Source organism: Halictus rubicundus, chromosome 15 (genome assembly GCF_050948215.1).
Source record: "Halictus rubicundus isolate RS-2024b chromosome 15, iyHalRubi1_principal, whole genome shotgun sequence".
Taxonomy (NCBI): Eukaryota; Metazoa; Arthropoda; class Insecta; order Hymenoptera; family Halictidae; genus Halictus; species Halictus rubicundus.
Window position 1 is genome coordinate 1,435,076 of NC_135163.1, and position 24,689 is coordinate 1,459,764.

Consider the following 24,689-nt stretch of genomic DNA (forward strand, 5'->3'; position numbering starts at 1 on the left):
TTACTTCGTTGATCTTATTTTTTATACTTCTTGCATTCCATAATCCTATTCTGATAAAGTTGTCTGGCATATTTGTTATGAGTATAGGTTTTGTGTGTCTCTGATTGCTTGTATTTGATCACTTTTCTCTTCCACCTTGAAATTGCTGTAAAAGTTTTGAATTGTAGTAGTAGGGTGTTCCCATCTTCCTTCTTCCTGATGATTTACTTCATTGTTTTCCTTGTGTAAGTTATCCTTGATCATTTTCCCCCTCTTATAAATTTCTATTTCCCTGTCAATTTTTCTTTTTGTTTTTTCCGGGGTTGATGACCCTAGGGCTTGGTTGGGCCCTCTGATAATTTCTTCTTCTTTGGTATGGAAGTGAAGAACGAAAGTTTTGAGCTTAGAGTTTCTTACTATGATATTAGAGTAAAAGTAAGTAGAACTGGAATAACAATATCCCAAAAAGAATAATTTCTCGCAAGGTAATTAATTAATAAATAAGCTCTCTAAAAGAGTCAAGAATTATAGACAATCCAATACAGTAAAGGATATAACCTCTATATCTGACCCGGATTTAGTCGGTAATCCGTCCCGCCACGTGGCGGGACAAAAGTATACCTTGTCGATGATTGGAGGAGAGGATTTAACAAAGATGGATCCACGGGAAGGTCCATCCAATCAAATATCCAAAAATACATTGGAACCAATGGAACTAGATCAGGTATCTAGTACTCAAAAAACTAACCAGAAATGTATTATAGTGAAAATGAAAGATGTGCAAAATAACTCAAGTTTTGGAAGAGTAATTGATAAACTCAAAGCGGGTTTAAAGATAAACGAAAACCACAATGAAGGGAATAGACCTTTAAAGGATGAAACAAATGAAAAAAAGGAAACTATTTCTTCTAACGATACCCTAAACAGCCAGAATCCAAAGAATAATATGGAATTCCTTAATACCCATGTCAATACACAAGGCAATAATAGGTATAATAATAGTGATAAAAACCTAGTTAGTAATACTCACAACAGCAATATCAAAAACAAGTTAGACTTATAGGAAGCTGATACGATCAGTGGAAACTACATAGTTTCTATTGCATTGAAAAATCACGCCGTAACTAAATCGAATAAATTTAACCTGATGAAAATATATAGATTTATCACGAGCGAAGGAGTAAATCCTGAATCATTTAAGATGGTGGGGTTCTCCAGAGCAGAAATGTCAACGAGAAATAAGACTGATGCAAATAAAATACTGAAGAAAGGTTCCCCTTCACTTCAATAATTAAAATTCATTAATATGTTTTCTCCCACAATTGTAGCAACTGGGTTCTTTGTTGCAGGTACCATGGAAATCATCATTGCATACAAAGCATCTTCTTTTCATACTTTTACACTTGTTCTGTGTGTACCCAAATCTCAAACATTTAAAGCACTGTTTGACTGACTCCACAAAAGGTACCACTTTGACCCATACGTGTCCATATCCTATTCTCTTCAGTCTTTCCATTTCGAATTGGCCTTGATTAGGGGACAATTGGTCCTTTAATTCCTCTATTGACTCTTGCCAGTCGGTAATAACACCTTTCCTATATTTAACTCTGAATGGTATTGAAGTGTACATGGTACTTTCTTCAGGGGAAACTTTCTTCAGTATTTTATTTGCATCAGTCTTATTTCTCGTTGACATTTCTGCTCTGGAGAACCCCACCATCTTAAATGATTCAGGATTTACTCCTTCGCTCGTGATAAATCTATATATTTTCATCAGGTTAAATTTTTTCGATTTAGTTACGGCGTGATTTTTCAATGCAATAGAAACTATGTAGTTTCCACTGATCGTATCAGCTTCCTATAAGTCTAACTTGTTTTTGATATTGCTGTTGTGAGTATTACTAACTAGGTTTTTATCACTATTATTATACCTATTATTGCCTTGTGTATTGACATGGGTATTAAGGAATTCCATATTATTCTTTGGATTCTGGCTGTTTAGGGTATCGTTAGAAGAAATAGTTTCCTTTTTTTCATTTGTTTCATCCTTTAAAGGTCTATTCCCTTCATTGTGGTTTTCGTTTATCTTTAAACCCGCTTTGAGTTTATCAATTACTCTTCCAAAACTTGAGTTATTTTGCACATCTTTCATTTTCACTATAATACATTTCTGGTTAGTTTTTTGAGTACTAGATACCTGATCTAGTTCCATTGGTTCCAATGTATTTTTGGATATTTGATTGGATGGACCTTCCCGTGGATCCATCTTTGTTAAATCCTCTCCTCCAATCATCGACAAGGTATACTTTTGTCCCGCCACGTGGCGGGACGGATTACCGACTAAATCCGGGTCAGATATAGAGGTTATATCCTTTACTGTATTGGATTGTCTATAATTCTTGACTCTTTTAGAGAGCTTATTTATTAATTAATTACCTTGCGAGAAATTATTCTTTTTGGGATATTGTTATTCCAGTTCTACTTACTTTTACTCTAATATCATAGTAAGAAACTCTAAGCTCAAAACTTTCGTTCTTCACTTCCATACCGCCATCTTTTCCTCAAGTAGTCTTGCAGATATATGAAATAAATTTGTAAAGTTGTCGGCTTGCAAGCGACAAAAGCGCAGCGTAACGCGATTATCTTGTACTATCGTGTAATGTAATACATACAGTTATTGTTGAATCAAGTATTTAACAGTTATCGACGGGGCGAGCTGGCAATTAGAACGATTGAGGACGAGCAGAATCTTTAGTATTTTGTGATTCAATAGATGGTCAGGTCATGGCGTATGTTAATGTTGCTGAATGGAAAACCGATCAAGTGTGTGAATGGTTAAAAGGTGTGAAACATCGTGTTTTCTATAAAATTAATGTATCCTTTACATCTAGAACCGAGTGATTTTCGCCATTCACGTGTTATTATTAAAATTTACTTGTGAAAATACACTTGGCATCTACGCCCGCACCTCTCTCTTCTCTCCTCTCTCCATTTGATCAGTCACTTTATTACTTGTGTAAAACAGTGTTGATTCATTTAATCATCCATCACAAATGCTTGCTTCACAGACAATGTTTTATTGAAGAAAAAAAAAGGTTACACCAATCGTAACGATAAATTGTAAATAATACTAAAAACTACTTTTGTTCTTGAAGTTTCTAATAAAGTCTTTGTTTACATCCATTACAAAAGTATTCAAAACTGTGTGTTGTTTTACAATAAAATTAGGAAGTAATCAAACATTATTTACAATTAGATGTTTATTTAATTCATTAACGTGACATGTTTTTATCTATGTTGACTTGTTAAAATCGCTGAAATTAGTGAGATTTTTATAGAACAAAAATAATTTTTTTTTAGGCTTAGAGAATTCTGTGCTCCCTTATGTACACAGTTTTACAAATCATGGTGTCAGTGGACAACAATTATTAAGTCTAAGACCGGAAGATTTAGAACACCTTGGAGTGCTCAAACTTGGACACCAGGAAATTATTCTCGAAGCTGTGGAATATTTAAGAAATTTTCATTATGAGCTCGATCGTGAGAATCTGCAGCTTTTGGCACTCCGACTATCTTGTCAAGCGCATAGTTTACAAAATGAATTGTCTCGTCAAACAGATTCTAAACCTGTTACTACACAAACATTATCTGACGTAGCATCTGTTATAACAGCTGTAAAACCTTTAGTAAGATGGCTTGATCGTTCGCCGTTTTCTGGACAACTAGAGTATAATGACAAAAAAGTTGAATTGATGAAACTGGCTTTAGAAATGGCCACATGTGCTCAAAGAGATAGATTCGCAGAAAAGCCAATAGAAGAAATCAGAACAATTTGTGGGCAATTGGCAAAATTAGCAGATTATATAATACAAGATATTACTGATCCTATGATATTACAACCAACTAGTTTAGATTTAGCTACATTAAAAAAGAAACCGGGAGACGATCTGGTAAGTTTTTAAGTAATTATAATTGTTTTATCCAAAAGAAAATAATGTTCTCTATGCTACTTTTTTTTCTTGAAACCAAATCTGTAATGTATATAGTGTACACACCATATTTGATATAAATTGTAGAATGCCACTCTTCATACTCGTTGTGGAAGAAATTATCTACTACATCCTTTACAGATAAACCTGTAACAATTGATTCAACACAACTGTAACTTCCTGTTCAGATAATTGTCTGATAGTACATAATTAAACTACTACCGGAGAATATAATTTTGATAATTATTTGTTATAAAAAATTGAAATTTCTAATCATTGTTTTTTAGGGATTTTACATTTTGCCATCTTTCCATGGAGCTCATCAAATTGCAGAAATTAAATTTGGATCGGCTGCCCATCAGTGTGGCAAAATGGAAGAAGGAGATGAAATAGTTCAAGTACTTTTTCAATCTTAATATGGTATCCATGAAGCATGAGTAATTCAATTAAATATTTAATAATTATTTAAATAAATATTTTAGGTAAATTATCAGACTGTTGTTGGTTGGGAACGAAAGAACCTTTTAGAATTATTTCGTGAAAGTCCTGCTGAAGTATTGCTAACTTTAAAACGTAGACCAAGGCATACGAAAGTATATGGTCAAATTTATATAAAACCATATCGACTTCCAAGCAATAAAAAAACTTCATACACAACAAGATGGCAACATAATCTACCATCTCCGAGGCCAGAATTATTAACTATACCAGATTTTACAATGCCATTACCAAGGTATATATTTACTTTTGTGCAGCACGTGACGAAAATGGCAGTATGATCGAATTAGAGACGAAATTCTATGGGAAAATAAGTAAAAATTGAGTATGAAATTTTCTCGTCTGAAGACTTATTTTTGAAAGTCAATTTTGTACATTTGTCAGATATGAATGAGTAGGATTTGATTATTTTTACTATTTTGTTGTGTTCCTATTGCTCTTCCTGGTTACACTGCTATTTTCGCCCAACCGTATACGTATATACATACATGTACTTTATCCTAATTGGAGAAAAAGTATTGGGTTTTCCATTTAAAAAACTGAAGGTGACTCTCAAATCTTGATAAAAATGCAAAGTAACAAAATTGTATATATTTTAATTTTAAAAAATACTTTTATATTTATATTATATTGAGTAATGTTAATTCAAAATTTGTTTAGGCACATGCCAAAGAATCCCAGTCCAGAGCCAGCAAGTATTTTAGATACAGTGAATATATTAGATACAATGATCATAGATAGTAGTGACTCTGATAGTGAGGCAGAACCGCCCCTGTCAATTCGATTATATTCAACAAAACCAAGAAATTCAGTTCAAAGACGAGCTACTATAACTGGTGCTAGTCCCACTACTAAACACGGAATTGATATTGAACAGTTTTGGAAAGAATTGAAACAGGAACATAGTACAAGTTCTCAGTTACGAGATAAAGCAGCATCTTGTGCTCATGGCTTAGATAATGTCCCTTCAAATTTACGGCCACAGTCGTATTTGAGCATCGAACAGAGTAAAAGAAGGAAGAGGTCTGATGTACAAATCGATGATAAAAAACTACAGTTTCAAGAGAAATCTGTAAAATCCGATGTTCCTCAGATAGATAATGCGATTAATGTTCTACACGAAGGAAAGCACGAATGTAAAAGTGTTCAAAATTGTGAGGAAACGTTAACTACTAATAATACTAATATTTCCAGCCAAACCTCTCCAAAATCTGCTAATGTTACCAATAATAATAGTTTTGGTGATACAAGTGTGCCTTTAGATGAGTGCAACAATTTTATTAGAGATAGACATAATAGTAATCATAAGAACGTGCTAGATAGTAAAGAGTTTAGTTCATGTACTGTTAAAGAAAGAGGGAGATTGGATAAGAGTTATAGTACACCAGCATATGATTTAATGGATACTGATAACGCTGAAGACAGAAAGCAAAAATTATTTTATACATTAGAATCATCTATAAATAATATAAGCAATGTATCTACGAATAAGACTGATATTGAATTGAAATCTACAAGTTTAGATAATCAGCAAAAGTTAAAAGATATTTGCGATCAACGACAAAGTTGTCATGTGATCATTGATAATAATGTTACGAGTCAAGAACAAAATACTAAGGAACAATTTGTTGAAACGTCTCAATCATCCAACTTGCCCAAAATATTTGTACATAAAGTAATTGAGGAAAGTCATGGAAACAGTATAGAAAATGACCAAAGCAATAATGAATGTATTATTTCCGATGTAAATAAATATGTCAAGAGAAATACAATGAATAATTCAAACGTTGGAATGGAGAATACGTTGCAACCATCTAACATTAAAAGCTTTCGAAGTAATTCAACTTCGAAACATGAGGATAACGAAGATAAATTAGAATCAACAAATAATCGTGCGCAAAATAATATTGAGAACAATTCGAACTTAAGTAGTTTTGGCAGAATTCTGCAAACGTTCAATTGTGCTCCAGTAGAACATTCAAAGTTGATAGAAAAGAAGTCTTCTAATGTATCGATAAAAGAAAAAGTACTAGTTCAAGAAAATGCGAGGACAAACTGTGATTGCAGTTTCGTCGAAGATAATATACATAATATTACTCAGAACATTCCCCACATACAAATCAGTCAAAAAATGCAGAATGATAAAAAACTTAAAGACCCAGTTAATCAAGGGAATATAGTACAACCATGCAAATATGTAGAGCAAACAAAGGTTGAATCGACTAAAAAACTAGAACCTAAATCTCATTTAATACCTCCGGATCCTCCTCCACGTAAATATTATACAAAACTAACGACTTCGCATTTTGATAATACTTCGAAGACCATTGAAGATCAAGAAAAACTTTATGCACCTCACAGATCTAATGTTAGAAAAGAGTTGAAGAAACAGGAATATTATGCAGAAAATCATGTTAAAATCAACGTAGACCTTCAAGAAAAGCAAGATTATTTAGATGCTAATAATAGCTTTACTGAAAGATCAATTGAATATACTGATGACGTAAATAATTTAAATAATGAACGTAGATCTAGTATAAATATGGATTCTTCGTTCATAGAATACAATGATAAACAAATAAAGGAAGACAAGTCTATCTGTGATAAGTATGAACCTTATGCCAGTTCAATGATCGAAGATCACAATGCTGAATCTTATTCTCAAAATATGGATTTATTAGATGGTTCATGCTCTTCAAAGCAATTACAATTCTTAGAACATAAATCTAAAACTACTGAAAAAGAAAAACATTTTGAAAAAGGTGTAGTTAATAAAGCCATGATGGTAGCCAGAAGTATTGGTCTACATGGAAGTTTAAGCAAATCTTCTAGTAATAGTCCCAGAAGTAGTAGAAAACGAAGTATATTATTTGCAAGTAAGTAATTATAGAATCATTTATTAGCCCTTTGGCACTGCATTTTCCTTGTGTAAAATTTAAATAATTCGTAAGTCCCTGCATTTACTAATATAATTATTTATATCACCTTTTTATTCAGGGAGAAGAAATATTTCCGTTAAAGATATAGGTCCAGGTGATTTGGAAGGATGGTTAACGTACCGTACAAGAGGGGCTGGCGGTGCTTGGGCTAAAGCTTGGTTTATTTTAAAATGTTCCTCTTTATACAGGTTTGTTAAATAAACTGTAATATTTATTTATACTCATAAAGCAAATACTGATTCAATTGGATTTATAGATTTAAAACTCAAACCAGCGTGAAAGCAGATTGTCTGATAGCTCTGACAGGATTTACCGTGTCTCGAGCACTCGAAGTGAAATCTAGAAAATATGCATTCAAAGTTTATCATACAGGAACAGTATTTTATTTCGCCGCAGACACTGAAGATTCTCTTACTCTGTGGTTGGAAGCAATCAACAAAGCAACTTTAGGTGCTGATAGTCATAGCAGAAACAGTGCGCTTTTCAGCGAAACAGACGAAAGCGATGGCGAACAAAAACCTAAAGCTAAAAACATTCAAGTACCAGAATATAAACCATGTTTGGAAAAACCGTTTGGATCATTGAAAAAAGTTGTTCGCAAGGACTCCACTGGATATAAAGATCATGAAATGAGTGGTGCTAGCTTAGACAGAAAATATTTAAAATTTCTTGGTACACGAAATCATAATGTACCTGTTCCAACAGCACAATTTAGAAGTTATAGAAGAGTACTTCCTACATCTACTCCTAACAAGTACATCTATCGTTCATATAACAAAAATATGTAAAATACAGACTCCATATTCACGTAATTCGACTTTTCTAGGAAACCAGAGTCTATTCCAAATTCATCGGACTTACAAATGACAATTGCAGGAAGTACATTTTATGGATTATGTGCATCCCAAAGTACTACGGATATGTCGAGTAGTACTCAAGATATGGGTGATTATAGGCGCACAACAGACAGGTAAATACAAATACATCCATTGTATGTTTGTAAGACTAACAATTTTTCTACTAACTTGTCACTGGTTGCCACCATGCTATTCTTTTTAATTATAGAAATCACTAAAAACGCATTCTGAATTTAAAAAAATAATTGTTACATTACATGGTCTGCAATAAAATAATAAATACAAAACGTTGATTAATTTTATTTTATATGTTACTGTTTTGTGCATGTCTCTCCTTATTATAGCATGTTCCTTCCTCTACTGTATCCTTAACTGTCTGTACATACTTCTGATAATTAATATCTTTTATTGCAAATACAAATTAAAATGACTAGTAAAATAATATCTAATGTAGGTGTGTTACTAGCAGAAACAGAAGACCAGACGAGTTGCAAGGGTTTATCACATTAGAAGAATTTATGTTATCGCAACAAGATGATCGAAGACCAGTATCTAGAAATAGATCTGTATCGCCACATATAACACCTTTAACCAGCGATCATGTTCATGTCCAACATAGAAATTTACATGACAGTGGAACAGTTACTGATCAGTCCAGGACTATTACTGATACAGCAGTTAATAATGATGTTATACATGCTCGAAGTAAAGCAAATGGCGATGTCAATAATGCTGCAGCATATGGATATACAAGAAACATGGATACTTTACATACAAGACAATTAAGTGGAGATTTTGAATTGGAAAGATATGAAAATAGAGGAGAATCATCGAAATATCCAATTCAGAAAAAATCAAATGAATCCAATTACATGCACAAAAGAAATGCCATAGATGGATTAAACTCTCAACAAGCAAAAATATGTGAATCAGCTCATTTGAGAACTGTTACGAATGATTCAAAACAATCAGCTTCTTTTTATCATAGTAAATCGGATATTATTGAACCGTACGAAAGGCAAGGAAGTATAGCTTGTGAATACAGTTCTAACAACTCATGTCCACAATCTTCAAATCATCATGAAATCTCTAGATCTTACGATTATTATTCAACAAGAAATGTTGGTAATTTCGTAGATGATATGAAGTCAGTACCAAAACGACTTACTCGAAATGATGGTACGTTTCATATTAAAATATGAACGGTCTTGTACAATATAAATATGATAAATTTACTTTGCAGGTTGTTCTGGATCTAGCAGTGACCTTACATATCATGCTACTTATGAAACGTTAAACCGTGCAAAGAAAGAAGCAACTGTAAGTCGCAAGGGAAGTTTCAACCTGACAAGTCGTCGTGACCATTCTTCGTCAGATAAACATTGGTTGGATTCTTTACGAAGAAACGATAAGAAGGATAATGATTCTGATAAAACGCGTTTAAAAAATGTAGCGCAGTACCAACCACCACCTATGCCAACGTCCCCATTCGAACAAGAAGGAATGACAGCTGCGTTTGAAATGCATTTGGACAAACGAGAGCAGGTTCAAAAGCCCAGTCGCTTGAGAAATTTATTTGGTAACAAAAGTCAACAAAAACCGTGTACACTTGATCTTCCTAAAGAAACGCAAAAAACATTATTAGGTAAATGTACATTTTTGTTTTGAACCACTATGTGTCATCACAGAAACTGGAATACAAAGAATTCAAATTTTGTTAAACATATGTGATATAGAAATAACTATCACACTTCTACAGGTTCGCCAAGATTACATAGAGCATTGTTTCGAGAAAAAGGTTACAATCAATCACGATTACCCAGCCGATCAAATAGCCAAAGTCCTGGTGATAGTGGAATCAGTCAATCTGTTAGTTCTTTCAGCGGAAATAGCGCACAAACACTCAGTCAAAGTTTTACTTCTGTTAGTTCTGTTAGCGATTGGAGTCCAGACACGCCATCGCCATGTTCTCCAAACTTAACGTCAAAAGTAAGTATTTTAGTAATTTACATTTTTGTGTATATAAAGCTATTGCTTTAGTATATTTTGCACAAGAGTATATGTGTACTATAAATGTACAAAATCCACATTGTAATTATGTCGACCATTCATTTTGATGTATACATTTTTTTTCAGAATGGTACAAATTATTCTGCATGTCAGAAAGGATTCACCAGCACAAGTAGACATTCATTAAACCCACCAACATTGCCTTATATACCACCACCTACATCTCCCCCGCCTGATTATCCTGGTTTAGAGTATCCACCAGTGTTTGAACCTGGCACTTATTCTCTTTTAGACGCTTCGTTGCTGCGTAATCGTAATAAGAGGAATCGAGACACTCATTAACCGACAGATAAGGCGTTATAATTCATTAATCTATATCATAATAGCCAAAGATAATTTTTTCTCGCTATTCATACATGATCAACCGTTTTCTTATAAGGAATTTAAGAATTTACTAGTATTTTTCTATAAAGTATTCAAATTTAACCGTCCATTTTATAAACGCACGGATGTTATCAAAATCGTTTTGTATAAATTGGAATTGTGAACTATCCACTCAGAATGATACACAAAAACATTGTAATATATGTATATTAGCTGAGTGGACGACTGAAATCAATATCATATATCATTATCTTTGTAAGTATACTAAATCTACCGATTGTATCTAATTTTAATGAATTCCATTTTCTTCTTATCATTATTTGTAATTATTGTTATTATAAGTGAGTAAATCTAGACATGTCAATGTATTTTATAAAACATTTCAGAGGAATATTATGAAAACATTTATTGTGAATGAATTATGTAATCCTACATTAATGATTGAGAACGTACATTTACGTTTAGTACGTTAGAAGGCCAGTCTTATTTTATATACAGAGTTAGTAAAAAACTATAATAATGTGGGATCAGGACCTGCCAGACCAAATAACTATGGAGATTAGGAAAAGTCGGAGGCGTCTGTCGATGATGTTAGCAGCTGATCGGCTACGAATTTGGAAGTCGCGGGATTCGAACTCGAATTGTACCCGGTTCACCCTCTTTTTTCTAAAATCCTACAATAGTATATTATTCGATATAAATACTATGCAAAGTTAAAATATGTTAGGTAAAATAGAAAGCATCAACTATTTACATTATCGTGATAAAGATCAATTTTTTACATGCACTAGTACCTTTCAGTATATGTATTATTTCTACTTCAATCCTAGAGTTGAATGGCCTTTTTATTACATATGTATATAGAACGTTTTACTAACAATTAGTTTTAAATACAGATAATGGAAGTGCTCTTAATATGTATTAATAGCATGCAAGAATAACAGGAATTGCATTTTAACAAAATATCTGTATAGTGTTACTGTACATCACAATTTTAAAAATGTTTTATTAACTGTTTTGTGTATATGGCTATTTATGTGACTGAAACAAATGAATCTTTTCTAATTATAATTTCAAAAAAATGTTAGACAAGAAAAGTAAATGCTTCAAAACGGATTAATTCAAAACCATAATTCTTTTTTTTAATTACATGTTATAAACAATACCACGATTTTAAGTTGAAATGTAATTAATCTGTAAGACACTTTAGATAAAATTTAAAAATACATTATCTTTCGAGTATTTGATACATTATTTTTTTATTGTTTTCAAAATTTAAACATAAATTGTTTCATCTGCATGAATAGCTCAGTATACACTAGTACATATATATATGTATTATACATATACAAGTATATGTGATGTAGTGAATTGTAAAGTGTCTACATATAAGTGTATATATATGTGTGTATATATATATATACTTTGTCAATCCATGTTTCAATTATGAGATACATGTGTTCTACTATAATTTATGCTCAAAAATCTTTTGAAAAGTATTATAAAACTAAATGTCATTGAAATTGGTTACAATTATGTACTTTCTGCACTTTTATAATAGTTTATGATTATTATATATTTTATAAATAAATGATAAAATTGTTTTATTATGTTTCATGAAGTCTTATTTCTATTTCATCAAATCCTCCATTACCACTCTGTAAATATATGTTTATGCGTAGTTCTATATTTTTATATATTATATTCTGAACATTTCCTCGAAATCGGTTGGTGTAGAAAATATAACGACAGACATCGAAAGATGTAAGAATCTTTAGAATTACTACAGCTACAGGACGAAAATTCTGAAAAACTGCGATTTTCACCATCTTTAACCGTTTGTAGATCATACTGCAATCTTGATCGATTTTGACCAATTTTTCAAAATTCCTTCTTCGCGTCATGTAGAGAGGAAATTTCCTCTCTGTTTACAATCACAGTGATGAAATTTTGACCAGATTTTCTCGCGCATGCGCGCCCAAAACAGTAACGTATCTATATTATGAGGAAACAGTAGTGGGTCAGTGGTATTGGCGGGAAAGTCCCGGAACAATCTGTTTCGAGATGAGACGAGTATCCTACCAGTCTTTAATAAGTTATTGTTAATATTTTATTATACAATGGCAACTAATATTGGAGAAGGAACTACAAAGAGGCGTAAAGTTCACTATTTTCAAAATCAAATCATAACAATTTTTTAAAATTTTGCAGGGTGATTAAGGTACTCTATTTTATCCAGAATTTTCCTTTACTGATACTAAAATCGCCGCGCATGCGCGAGAAAACCTGGCCAAACTGCTAAACTCTCATCACTGGTGGAGAAACTATCTGAATGCGATTATGGAGAAAATGAACTAAATTTGTATCGAGAAGTGAATTAATTGAGAGAGAATATTGTGTGTGAAAATTGGTAAGTTTCCAGTTAAATCTTTTAATTATGTAATTTCTTTTTAAATATAATAATTGGGAAACGTTTAGAATTAATAACACTACTGTTAGTAAAATGTATGTACACATCATAGTTAAATAATAAAATTTAATTACTGAATATCTATACTAATACTTTTACATGTTTTTGTGCACAGTAAAGGTATCGAATAATAAAATAATATCAACTCAACTATAAATGAAACGTTATTTATAGTAATAGAACCTGCTAACACTCTGTAAATAAGAGGAGAACTTCGAATTTTGGTGGAAATGTCACATCCCATAGATTTTATTGACCTAACAATTGATTCGCCAGCGAATAAAACATTACGATTACAAAGATTTAATTCGATACAAAAATCACGACATGAAGATAGTCCTATGTATGTAGAGTTTTAAAATTATCAAGAAATTATTCTACCAATTTTATATAAATTCATGTAGTATTAATAAAATGTTTGTGTTTAGATATATTCCACCTGATAACTCGTACAAAAATACACAATCAACGGAAATAATAGACTTAGATAATATCAATGTGCCTGAAAATACTACAACTCATAAAAAAAGCAACAATGAAAAAAGAAAAGGTGCATTATTCTGCCCAATATGTTACGAAGAATTATCTTCTGATAGACTTCCCACGAGTACATTATGTGGACATGTATTTTGTAAAATTTGTTTAACAAAAGCTGTGCGTGGAACAAAGCAATGTCCGATGTGTAACAAACGTGTCCATTTACGACGGTGTCTTCGTATATATTTCTAATTATATTTTTACATACTTACTTGATTGGTTTCAGTTTTCTGTTAAAAGTCCATTTGATTGTCCAAATTGTTACTAAGTTAGTTTCCTACTTCGAATAAGTTCTTTAAATCAATCAGGATACTTTAATTTTAAATCTAATGAGATTAAGTAAATATTTCTTCCACACTGCTACTATATCAATAAACAGCAGTGATCTTGACATTCTGATGCCACCTTGAAGTACCCTTCTAGAAGTTTTTAACATCAGATTCAGACAAGTGTAGCATATCGAACATGTCTAAACTTTTGTAATTTCTTATACTGTGTGTTTTAAATTATTTTAATTGTGTGTATTGTTATTAAAAGTAATTAATATTGTAATATGTATGCAAACAAAGAAAATAAGATGAAATATTTCCTTGGTGGTAGTGCAGTTGGAATAGCTGGTAAATATTAAAAATTTTTTTTAGTTGTATTATTTATCACACTGCATTGGTCTGTTAAATACTATTGCTTGCGTTTATAGCAGGTTTCCTAATTGGAAAAATAATTAAAAATACATCCGAAGTACAAGCTCAAACTTCTAGTAAGTTTTGTTAATATTTTTGATTGAGTAGAAAAAGATATTTATTACTAAGAATAATATTTACTATTATTTACAGGGACAGGAGCTACTAATAACGAAAAAATAAAAAAATATTCTCAGGATGATAATATTCATAACTTATCTCATCTTGATAATGTGCATTCTGGTCGTGTACGTTCCACAAGCAGTTCACAATATGAAAATGTGGTTTGGAAAGATGAATCAAAAGTATCTAATACAAAGATGGATAATTATCTAGCAAATAATATAAATGACTTGTCCTTGAAGGAGAAACCTAATAAATTAGGACAGAAAGATTTTTACAGTAACGTTACAAGATTTTATGACACAAGCATAGAAGACAACACTGAAATTGAAAATGTATCGAAAGTAATAAACATTGAACGTACAGCTAATACTAACAAGAAAAAGTTATTAAAACGTTCAGACTGCTGTACAAGTGCAGAACTAAGTGATATATTGAACACTTCGTTGAATGGTGATCTTCAGAGTTTAGTAACTGATGAAAGAGTATCAGAAAATAATATAGACAACAATGAAAAGGAGAACAAATGTTTAAATAATTTATTTTGAATTTTCATAAGATTAAAGTTTCAATAAAAGTATTATTATATTATATTCTATGTATCATTATATTAAATTTATATGTATAAAAGTTTATTTTCTATTTTCATACCATATGTACATAAATATATTTTCCATGTAAAATACATTTTACCAAACATTAAGTAATAAACGGTTTATTTCATACCTATGTTTGATGATTACTTAATATTTATGGCAATTATGTCTTATATTTGTATTTAATATTTCAAATTAGTTTCAAAACGTAAAATACCTACGTATCTCTATTTCAAATTTTATTTATCCCTGAATTCAATGTCATTTCGAAATTTTTGATTGGTTGAATTTGTGCGCACGCCACGCCTACATTTTACGTTATGGCGGCGTATCACAGAAATGAGATACACAGTCTGTTATGAAAAAAGGACTGTGCTTTGCAATGAAGTCGGTACGCGTAATAATTTTGAATGGTAATGCGGTCAATAGCGCGCGTTTAAAACGTGAACGATGATAAATCAGAGCCAATTCGTAAATTCTTCGAACGTCAGATAGTGCCAGTTAATTAATTTACTGCAGTGAATTCGAGTTTTCTATATTGTGTCATTGACTCGAGACGAAGTGTCAAAATCGTTCGAGCTCGCTTGACTTGTGTTAGATGAAACTTGATCGAGATAGAACTACTGGAAATTCGGTTTATGAAACTTGGCCGAATCGAAATCGGACTATGTAATTTGCATATATCTTGGCTTAATCGTCGTGACCAAGCAAAAAACTGTTATTGCATCTAACTGCAATTTTACATGGAAATGAAAAGATGTATGTGACGCCAGAGCTTATGTTTTATTTTTGTTAAAGCTTTTCCGTGTGTTCAGTTTATATGCAGTGATTTTAGCAGAATTCTACAGATCGCAACGCTACCCACAATTATTTGTTAATTTTCGAATGTTGTATTACACTGATTGTTTTTTGAACTTTATACAAATTGATTGAACAACTGATTTATTTAACACATTTTTTGTAATTTTGTATGCGATTTTACTTGTTTGTATTATATATTGGTGTCGATCCTTGATTAATATCAATGGAAAACTTGTTTATTGTTTTATATTACGAATCTCATTATTGTGAACAGGCATGCTTTGTCAATAAATATTTATGTTATTTATCTTGGTTTATTCATCATTTCTTGACTGTATTCTATTTTCTTTTTTTACTGTTATATATGGAAAAAATTGTGATAACATCATGTTTTAAATCATTATCGTTAAGGTAGCATAGTTTACATATAATACTTTGTATAATTTAATACAATTGCAGGTTATTAGATGCTCAGTGAATGTTAAATATGATGGTGAAAGATCTCTATATATAATTAACTATTGATATGTGCTTAATCATGATATCAATGAGAACAAATTATCAAACACCCATCAGGATGTGTTTCCCTAACGTTTATCATTGATCGCATCTTTGCTGAGGTCAGAGAGTGATGCCGGTTCATCAGATCAATGTTAATCCGCCTGATTGGCAACCACCTCTGTCACTTGGTCCTTCCAATAATAATAGTCCTGCAGCTGATGAAAACTTACCAGAATGGACTCCAAGGGTAAACAAATAAATTTTTGATTCTATACTATTTTCATCTTCTAATAAAGAAAAACTATTCAAAAGAAATATATTTAATGGAGCAATGGTTTAACAGGAATCAACATATGCAACAGTAGTTACAGTCATACCAGATCATTGTCACTCATCTGTGAGCACGTTGTCCTCCAGCAATCATGATATTTGTAGGTACGTAATGCTTTTCAGATGAAGAATATTTCTCTTTTTGTAATGAAGAGTGCTTTCTTTTATTGGTTAAAACATATTACTGTACTAGTTCTATTTTATACTAATATCACATATTTTTACATATGTAAATATATTTATGAAATTTCAGTATTTTTTCAGTATAATTGAGACAAAACTTTCAATATTTGTTGGTACATATAATATTTGTATACATAACTTTCTTTTTTGCATTATAGAATATGTCACTGCGAAGGTGAAGAAGGTGCTCCTCTGTTAGCACCATGTTACTGCAGTGGTAGTTTACGTTATGTACATCAAACTTGCCTTCAAGAATGGATAAAAGCTTCTGATACACGTGCTTGTGAATTATGCAAATTCACATTTATTATGCATTCTAAAACAAAACCATTTTGTGAGGTATTAGTTTTTTACTCATAAGTTTTTGATAATCTTCCGTTTTGACTATTGAAATAAAGAATTATGCCCTCATTTATTCTACAATAAAAGAAAACAATATATAACATTAATTATTCCTTTTTCAGTGGGAGAAACTAGAAATGTCATCGTTAGAAGTTCGTAAATTATGGTTTGCAGTTGTTTTCCATACCGTGGCTACACTTTGTGTGGCTTGGTCTTTATATGTACTTGTCGAACGATCTGTGGAAGAAGCCTTACGTGGATACGTAGACTGGTCTTTTTGGACTAAATTGATAGTTCTTGTAATTGGTTCTACAGGCGTTTTAGTTTTTATGTTTATTCAATGTAAATCATACATTATACTATATAGAAAATGGCGAGCATTTAACAGGTAAATGAATACGGTGGTACAACCTTAGTGAAATACAATATCATAGTTATAATTTTTTATTTGATATTTTTATCTAATATTCTTTATCAATACTAACGGATAATATTTTCTAGGGAAATATTCATTCAAAATGCTCCTGAAAAAGTGGTGCTTCCTCCTTCACCTACAGACTCTTTGCCTCTAAAGGAGCTTGGTCATACCATATTACCCTGTAATATAGATCCTGCATGTGCCTCGCAGATGGTAAAACCAGATTCTGACACGACTCCACAGAGGCACGAAACTCATATGAAACTTTACGTATTCGATAAATTGTCATCACTGGAAGACAATATGTAACATGGTTGAGGTAATATGGATGACTGCTAATTGTGTATCGATAATTAGCGAAATTGTAATACAAGCGTCAGCATATGTCTAGAATGTGCCCTAATTCTGGACGAATATACAATTTCGAAAAATCGAAGTTTCTATTTCGAAACTCTCAAATGTCCGCCCTTACGGAGCACCTTAATCTGAAACTTAGTACTTCAGTGCTTACATTGACAATGGGATAGCTGAAAGTGTTCAGTCATCAAGCTAACACTTTCTCAGACATTTGTGTACATAATTATTGTATCTGTGATGTTATTAAATAAACTTTACCATATTTAAACAATATATCCACTAATATTAGTGTAATTATTTGAAATTCTTTAGTTCCCGTTTGAGAGCTCACTTCCTGTTGGCATTTAAAATTCATCATCACTTTTCCGATAAATATTTCCATAAAAGAAAATTTACTAATTTTTTCACTGTAATTTTTACTTTTATTGAAAGACAATACCACAGCATACTCTAATACTAGCCATGCTGAAGATAAAAATGCCAACACCGCGAGAGTCCGCTGTGATACATATATCATTATACCTAACCCAACCCACCCTACCAGACTCTCAGTTTCCCGCTTAGTTTTCAAATGTTTATACATCAATGTGTAGTTCTTGTTAGTAGATAAGTGCAATAATGTCTTTGTCTTTGTGTGTAGCACATTTATTTAATAGAATCTATTGTTCTTTCAATTTAGTATTAATAACATTTTAATATCATACATAAATTTTTACAAAATTATATTTATTATATACATACAGAGTTTTTGGAAAATTTGTTTTACATAGTTCTTTTCACAAGTTTCATACTATATTTATTAGTTAATAATGCCACGGCGTTGTTGTGTTCCCAATTGTAAGGGAAATTGTGATAGTATTCTGAAAGAAAATAATTATATTTGTATATTTTTATTTCCCAAAGATGACAATTGCGGAAAAAATGGATGGCTGCTATTCCCCGCAAAAATTGGACACAAACAAAATATTCTGCAGTTTGTAGTTTACATTTTGCAAAAACTGATATCCAAAGGTATCAGGGTATTCTATCTCCTAACAGTGTATTAGAGAATGTTTTGTCAAAATGTCCAAGACTTAAGGAAGATGCAATACCTTCCATTTTTTCCAATTCACCATCTTATCTTGCAAACAATGTGCTACCACAGAGGAAAGATCCTGTAGAGTGCAGGGAAAAAATGACTCAAAAATGAAATTTTAGTTAGAGAATTTATTGATTTTGATTTAATTAGTGATTTCTTACATTTTATAAACAATTATGAGGAAAAGCTTGTAATTTCAAACTGTTGGAGTATTAAAATAACAAATTCTGATTTCTTGGTACTTCAAGATTGTGATTAGTGATGAAATAAAATTACAAGTTTTTCAAGAAGGTAATGAATTATTATTTCATGATTTAAAGTGGGTATGAACTATTGACCAAAAACTAGATATGAAATGATCTCCTACACCTTCTAACACTGATGTATATCTTATTGAAAAACATCTTGAGAAGTGTCTAGAAGAACTTACTAAGGTATATATTATTGTAAAATCAGCTGAATTTGCTTATACTAAAAATCTTGAAATAATAATAGACCAGGTAAGACAAATACAAAATTAAAAAAATAGATATGCACCATTTTTATGGCCTTCTCGTTATGTAGGGTGTTTGCGATAATTTGTACCAGCATTTTTTTTCGTAAAAGGTAAACATTAGAAAAAACCGAAGAGGAGATAGTTGTATATATTTTAATTGTATATTTTACTAGCAATATGATAGCGTGTCTCAATTTTTTGTAATTTTAATATTTTTCTATAAACAAAGGAGACCTTCATTTTTTTAAATGGAATACTACATATTTGTTTACGTTATTTGAAAATGGACATTGTTTTCAGGAAGATCCATCTACTTCGATAAGAAAAGTGGCCAGACTATGTAATGTATTTCAATTGCATCAACACATAAAATTCTACAATTGTACGATTACAAACCTTTCAAACAAATAACAAATAACTTTTTCTAACAAATAACATGAACGATTCCAATTTTTATGGAAAAATATTATGGACATATGAATCCAGTTTTGATAATAACATCATGTGTAATCGACATGATGCTCACTTTTGGATGCCCGAGAATCCGAAATTAAAAAAACAGACAAATTTCCAAGTACAATTCAAAACAAATGCTTGGTGTGGAATTATTGATAACATTTTACTAGGTCCATATTTTTACACTGGAATTCTAAATGGAAATAAGTATTTACACTTTCTAAATTGTGAATTTCAAAATTACTGGTAATCACTGCCATTGTTTCTTGCACAAGACATGTACTTCCAACAAGACGGGGCTCCTCCTCATAATTGTGGATCGGTAAATCATTTTTTGCATAATATGTTTAACATTAAATGAATCGGAACATACGGACCTATAAAATGGCCTGCAAGATCCTCCAATTTGTCACCACTAGATTTTTTTTGTGTTTACACTACACAACCGAGAAATTTGAACGACTTGCAAACTAAGATAAAAGAAGCCTGTGTATCCATATCTAGTGCAACATTGGCAGAAACTACCAGGAATGTAGTCAGCAGAACTCAGAAATTCATTCTTACTAATGGAAGTCACATTGAACATGAGATGTACTCTTATCACTATAACATACTAGTAAGTACAATACTACGAAATGTTAAATCTATTTCTTTTCTTTCTACCCTTGTATGACCCTGAAGACCATAGTATACTACATGGTTGAACTCGTCTCAATGTCCATTTTCATTTGACGTAAACAAATATGTAGTATTGCATTTAAGAAAATGAAGGTCACCTTTGTTTCTAGAAAAATATTAAAAATACAAAAAATTGAGATACGTTATCATATTACTAGTAAAATATACTACAAATACCTCCTCTTCGGTTTTTTCCTAATGTTTACCTTTTACAAAAAAAAAAACGCTGGTACAAATTATCAAGAACACCCTGTATAATATAATATAACCTTCCTCTTTCGAATGAGCCAAGACTCCGTAGATTCGCGATAAGGTAGAGTGACCACGTTACGGACAACTTTTCGTCCTTATATGAGAATATTTTTCACTGGGAAAGGGCTCATTGGAAAGAGGAAGGTTCAATCTAGCGCGCACTGGTCATGAGCTGACGAGATTATGCAGATATTTGGTAATATAAGCGATAGAAGTAGGCCAAAAATTAACTATGTGCATGCCATGAAATTCAAGCATTTTTATGCCATTGGATGAGTTTTCTGGATAAAATCGAGAGTAGCGCGAGCTAGAAAATATCTCCAGCTACAAATTCAGCTATATTTTGTCTTGATTCTCTGCGAAATAAAGCCAAAAACTTGAAGCACAATACATAGCAAAAACGTGACAAGTTTGACGGATCTTAAATCTGTGGCTGAAGGCTGTGAATGGAAATGGAAATCTTTTTTTTATTTTTATCATGTTCTTTTTCAAAAAACTAATTTTATTTTATAAATTGGGATGACATGGCTATTGGCTAACCACTCATTATGATAAAAAAGGTAACACGCTGTAGTAATATCCCTAGTGTAGTGAGGAAATTTACAACAATTACAAAATTATCTTTTAAGACGATTTTATAATTACCTGCACTTCTCTTCTCTTCAGTAACTAATTATCCAACCTCTTCCAACTTATTCACATAACCTCTTTGATTGCGTATCAATAATTTTGTCTCTTTCAGGATTCTATTAACTTATATATCCCTCCATTCATCTTCAAATGTTGCATTGCATCAAAGATGATGTTACTTTGCTCCATACTTATGTTTTCCTAAAACCACTGTAAATATTTCAAATATTATGTATCACAACACCAAACTATTCCGGGAGTCCACAAAATGTATACCACATTTATAAATATTACTATATTTTAATATCACTTCTACTTACCATAGCTATAATATTTATATATTGGTTATACATAATTAATAAAGAATTGTGTATTTTAACATAATTTTGTATGAGAAAAAGCGTAGATTATAATCGCAAATACAAGACTCACATTATTGAAAATAGGACTCCCGATCCGTCCACAAGCGGTGTTGCCACGTTGTTGCACGTTGTTCAGCACGGCTAGTACTTACTGGTACTTACTAGAGTCGGCTGTGATCAGACATAAAAATAGGTATACTCGAATATTATTAATGCGCATCCACAAAAATCTCTCTCAAATCCAATACAACAATCTGCATTGATTGTGCTTCGAACGTAATTACGTATATATTTTTCTACCCATCGCTACAAAGTTTTTCATGAATAATTCATTTTTGAAGTAATATTTCTAAATACTAACAAAGTTGGAGCATTATATAAGGCGTGCTGAAATTCTTCGTGTTCGTAAAAACACCATTTTCATTCTTTCAGGATAAATAAAGACCTATGATCATAATTGAGGCCACAAATCGAGGTCAGGAGTGCTGCATTCAAGCAGAGACCTCCTACTGCGCTTCCCACTACAAAACACGGAAAAATTATAAGAAGTATTCGTTAAGGCTTTGGATTTTACACTTTCACGTACTTAATTTCTTTCTTGCTATTTGCTTTTTCTTCCTCTCGATCTCTCCCATCTATCTTTCCTTTCGTTCTATGATCTTCTTCTACCTTACGTTTGACACCATTTATCTGTCTCTCTTGTACCCATCCCTGTGCGTTCTCTCCTCCTTTCTCTCTCTCTCTGTTTCACGACACTTCAAGCCCTTCTCTGTCTCTCTTAATCTTTCGTGCTCTGTCGAATCGAACTAGCCCCCTTCCTGTGAATTTACGTGGATATTTCTACTTGTGAACGGTTCCCAACCTTCAGGATGCAGGCCATTAAGTGCGTTGTCGTAGGCGACGGGTGAGTATTTTCGAATTTATTATAATGTTTGTCAATTGTTTATCTTTTCCTATTCTCGATCCATACTACGATCTAAAGATCTGACGATTGGTTTTTCCTAATCAAGAACTATTTCAAAGCAGGCACCACACCCGTTATTCTTTTGAATGCATTTTTATCAATTTCTCTGTTAATTTTGCAACATCAAATAGGAAAATTTATAGTTTTTTTTTAATTATCATTTAGTCGTAAATAATTCATTTCTTCGATCTTTTTCTTCCATTTTCGTTATCTGTTTTCTCCCCTTCCTCCTTTTCTTCCATGTTCAAGTTTACTCGTAGTTTCCACTGTATTATCAACTTTGCTGAATAAATTGAAAATTTTCGATTTCCGTTTAACCTGAAATTAACCTTCTTCCAATAAAGATAATGTTATTATGGATTCATATGGTCAGTTTAATTTTCTTTAATTGGTTGATTTCTACAGAGCCGTAGGTAAAACATGCCTTCTCATAAGCTATACTACCAATGCCTTCCCTGGGGAGTATATCCCGACTGTGTTTGACAATTATTCTGCAAATGTTATGGTGGATGGCAAACCGATCAATCTTGGTTTATGGGACACAGCAGGCCAAGAAGATTATGACAGACTAAGACCATTGTCGTACCCTCAGACAGATGTCTTTTTGATTTGTTTTTCTTTGGTCAACCCTGCCAGTTTTGAAAATGTACGTGCTAAATGGTATCCAGAAGTGCGTCATCACTGTCCAGCTACTCCGATTATTTTAGTAGGGACTAAATTAGATTTGCGCGAAGATAAGGAAACAATCGAACGATTAAAAGACAAGAAATTGGCGCCAATTACATATCCCCAGGCATGTATTATTTTATCAATTACTTACTATTAATTATATTTCTAATCAGGGTTTTATAATCAAACTGTTTTTCTAAAATCTTTAATTACCGATTAATGTATAAAAAAATCTTTACAGTATGAAAAATATTTACCATAGTCAGTATAACGGAGAACCAATACCAAAATCAAATATTTTACTAATCTACTAAACTATATCTTTATCTTGTCAGTTCTCATTTGTTCAATATTATGATTTTTTAAAACCTTATGCAATTCGTTGTTAAAGGATAGAATATGAAATACCCTCTTGTTCTGGCACTAACTGGTATTGAATAGATAACTTCAAAAGAAGAAGGAGGGATAGAGATTTTCTTGTTGCGAAAAAAACATTGTCGTCTAATGTTGTTTTGTATTGATTGTTATTGGAGTATAGCACGTATACTCCAATAATATATTCCAGTATAATTTGTATACTCCAATAATACATTGGAGTACAAATTGTATACATAACTCCCTGTACCAGATTAATAGATGTACTACTTTCGAATATCGAAAATTGTAAGTAATGATTTTGTTTAAAATTATTATTAGGGTTTGACAATGGCAAAAGAGATTGGAGCAGTGAAGTATTTAGAGTGTTCGGCTCTGACTCAGAAAGGATTGAAAACAGTATTCGATGAAGCAATCCGCGCTGTACTGTGCCCGGTTCTCCAAATGAAACCAAAACGCAGATGTTTCCTCCTATAATATTAAATGTCCGACGACGGCGGAGCACGTATAAATGCACTACTTCTCCTCCGATCGGACTCGATTGCAGCAGGACATCTAACTCTGATGAAGGAAAATGCTGTATGGTCCATCCCTCTACAAGCATCTGCCATAAAAGCGCACAAATAAATTTGTATAATGCGTATGAAAAACGTAAAGGAGAAAATATACGCAATTTAAGTGTTTTGGACATAGCTAAATGTTCTGAACAGAGAAAGGAAGCCAAATGAAAACTGA

The 24,689-nt window shown here is 32.0% G+C and overlaps 6 protein-coding genes and 1 long non-coding RNA gene across 11 annotated transcripts; 6 read left to right on the plus strand and 1 right to left on the minus strand.

The window, feature by feature from the left end:
- The first annotated feature begins 2,619 nt into the window (after positions 1–2,619).
- Cnk (connector enhancer of ksr) lies at positions 2,620–11,024 on the plus strand. 3 transcript variants are annotated; one of them, XM_076801591.1, is made up of 12 exons: positions 2,620–2,821; positions 3,340–3,929; positions 4,256–4,366; positions 4,451–4,701; positions 5,127–7,342; positions 7,464–7,593; positions 7,662–8,159; positions 8,232–8,375; positions 8,717–9,441; positions 9,506–9,907; positions 10,022–10,251; positions 10,399–11,024. In XM_076801591.1, the coding sequence occupies exons 1-12, from the start codon at positions 2,764–2,766 to the stop codon at positions 10,612–10,614; spliced, it is 5,571 nt and encodes a 1,856-aa protein (XP_076657706.1). In that variant the 5' UTR covers positions 2,620–2,763; the 3' UTR covers positions 10,615–11,024. The 3 variants fall into 3 exon arrangements, with proteins under 3 accessions (XP_076657706.1, XP_076657708.1, XP_076657707.1); XM_076801593.1 differs by having other exon boundaries at positions 8,732–9,441; XM_076801592.1 differs by having other exon boundaries at positions 2,621–2,821; positions 8,729–9,441.
- A 1,899-nt stretch (positions 11,025–12,923) lies between these two features.
- Positions 12,924–13,873, plus strand: LOC143361386 (E3 ubiquitin-protein ligase RNF4). 2 transcript variants are annotated; one of them, XM_076800736.1, is made up of 3 exons: positions 12,924–13,066; positions 13,301–13,469; positions 13,555–13,873. In XM_076800736.1, exons 2-3 carry the CDS (start codon positions 13,357–13,359, stop codon positions 13,853–13,855), a joined length of 414 nt encoding a protein of 137 aa, XP_076656851.1. In that variant the 5' UTR covers positions 12,924–13,066; positions 13,301–13,356; the 3' UTR covers positions 13,856–13,873. The 2 variants fall into 2 exon arrangements, with proteins under 2 accessions (XP_076656851.1, XP_076656850.1); XM_076800735.1 differs by having other exon boundaries at positions 12,937–13,066; positions 13,242–13,469.
- A 272-nt stretch (positions 13,874–14,145) lies between these two features.
- Positions 14,146–15,191, plus strand: LOC143361385 (uncharacterized). The gene is made up of 3 exons (XM_076800734.1): positions 14,146–14,280; positions 14,361–14,420; positions 14,497–15,191. Exons 1-3 carry the CDS (start codon positions 14,217–14,219, stop codon positions 15,012–15,014), a joined length of 642 nt encoding a protein of 213 aa, XP_076656849.1. The 5' UTR covers positions 14,146–14,216; the 3' UTR covers positions 15,015–15,191.
- A 168-nt stretch (positions 15,192–15,359) lies between these two features.
- Positions 15,360–18,272, plus strand: LOC143361640 (E3 ubiquitin-protein ligase MARCHF8). 2 transcript variants are annotated; one of them, XM_076801212.1, is made up of 6 exons: positions 15,360–15,821; positions 16,323–16,611; positions 16,708–16,799; positions 17,036–17,216; positions 17,342–17,607; positions 17,721–18,272. In XM_076801212.1, the coding sequence occupies exons 2-6, from the start codon at positions 16,495–16,497 to the stop codon at positions 17,944–17,946; spliced, it is 882 nt and encodes a 293-aa protein (XP_076657327.1). In that variant the 5' UTR covers positions 15,360–15,821; positions 16,323–16,494; the 3' UTR covers positions 17,947–18,272. The 2 variants fall into 2 exon arrangements, with proteins under 2 accessions (XP_076657327.1, XP_076657329.1); XM_076801214.1 differs by having other exon boundaries at positions 15,391–15,453.
- Positions 17,065–22,427, minus strand: LOC143361643 (uncharacterized). The gene is made up of 4 exons (XR_013083498.1): positions 22,308–22,427; positions 21,905–22,117; positions 21,600–21,794; positions 17,065–17,193 (listed from the first exon to the last, which is right to left on the minus strand). It is a non-coding gene; the product is annotated as an uncharacterized LOC143361643 (long non-coding RNA).
- LOC143361641 (THAP domain-containing protein 6-like) lies at positions 18,573–19,632 on the plus strand. Its single transcript, XM_076801215.1, is given in 4 exon segments — positions 18,573–18,897; positions 18,900–19,176; positions 19,178–19,315; positions 19,317–19,632. Coding segments are annotated over 4 exon segments (594 nt in total). The 5' UTR covers positions 18,573–18,803; the 3' UTR covers positions 19,402–19,632.
- On the plus strand, positions 22,379–24,604 carry Rac1 (ras-related protein Rac1). Its single transcript, XM_076801216.1, has 4 exons — positions 22,379–22,494; positions 22,757–22,850; positions 23,316–23,703; positions 24,276–24,604. The coding sequence occupies exons 2-4, from the start codon at positions 22,816–22,818 to the stop codon at positions 24,429–24,431; spliced, it is 579 nt and encodes a 192-aa protein (XP_076657331.1). The 5' UTR covers positions 22,379–22,494; positions 22,757–22,815; the 3' UTR covers positions 24,432–24,604.
- The last annotated feature ends 85 nt before the right edge of the window (positions 24,605–24,689 follow it).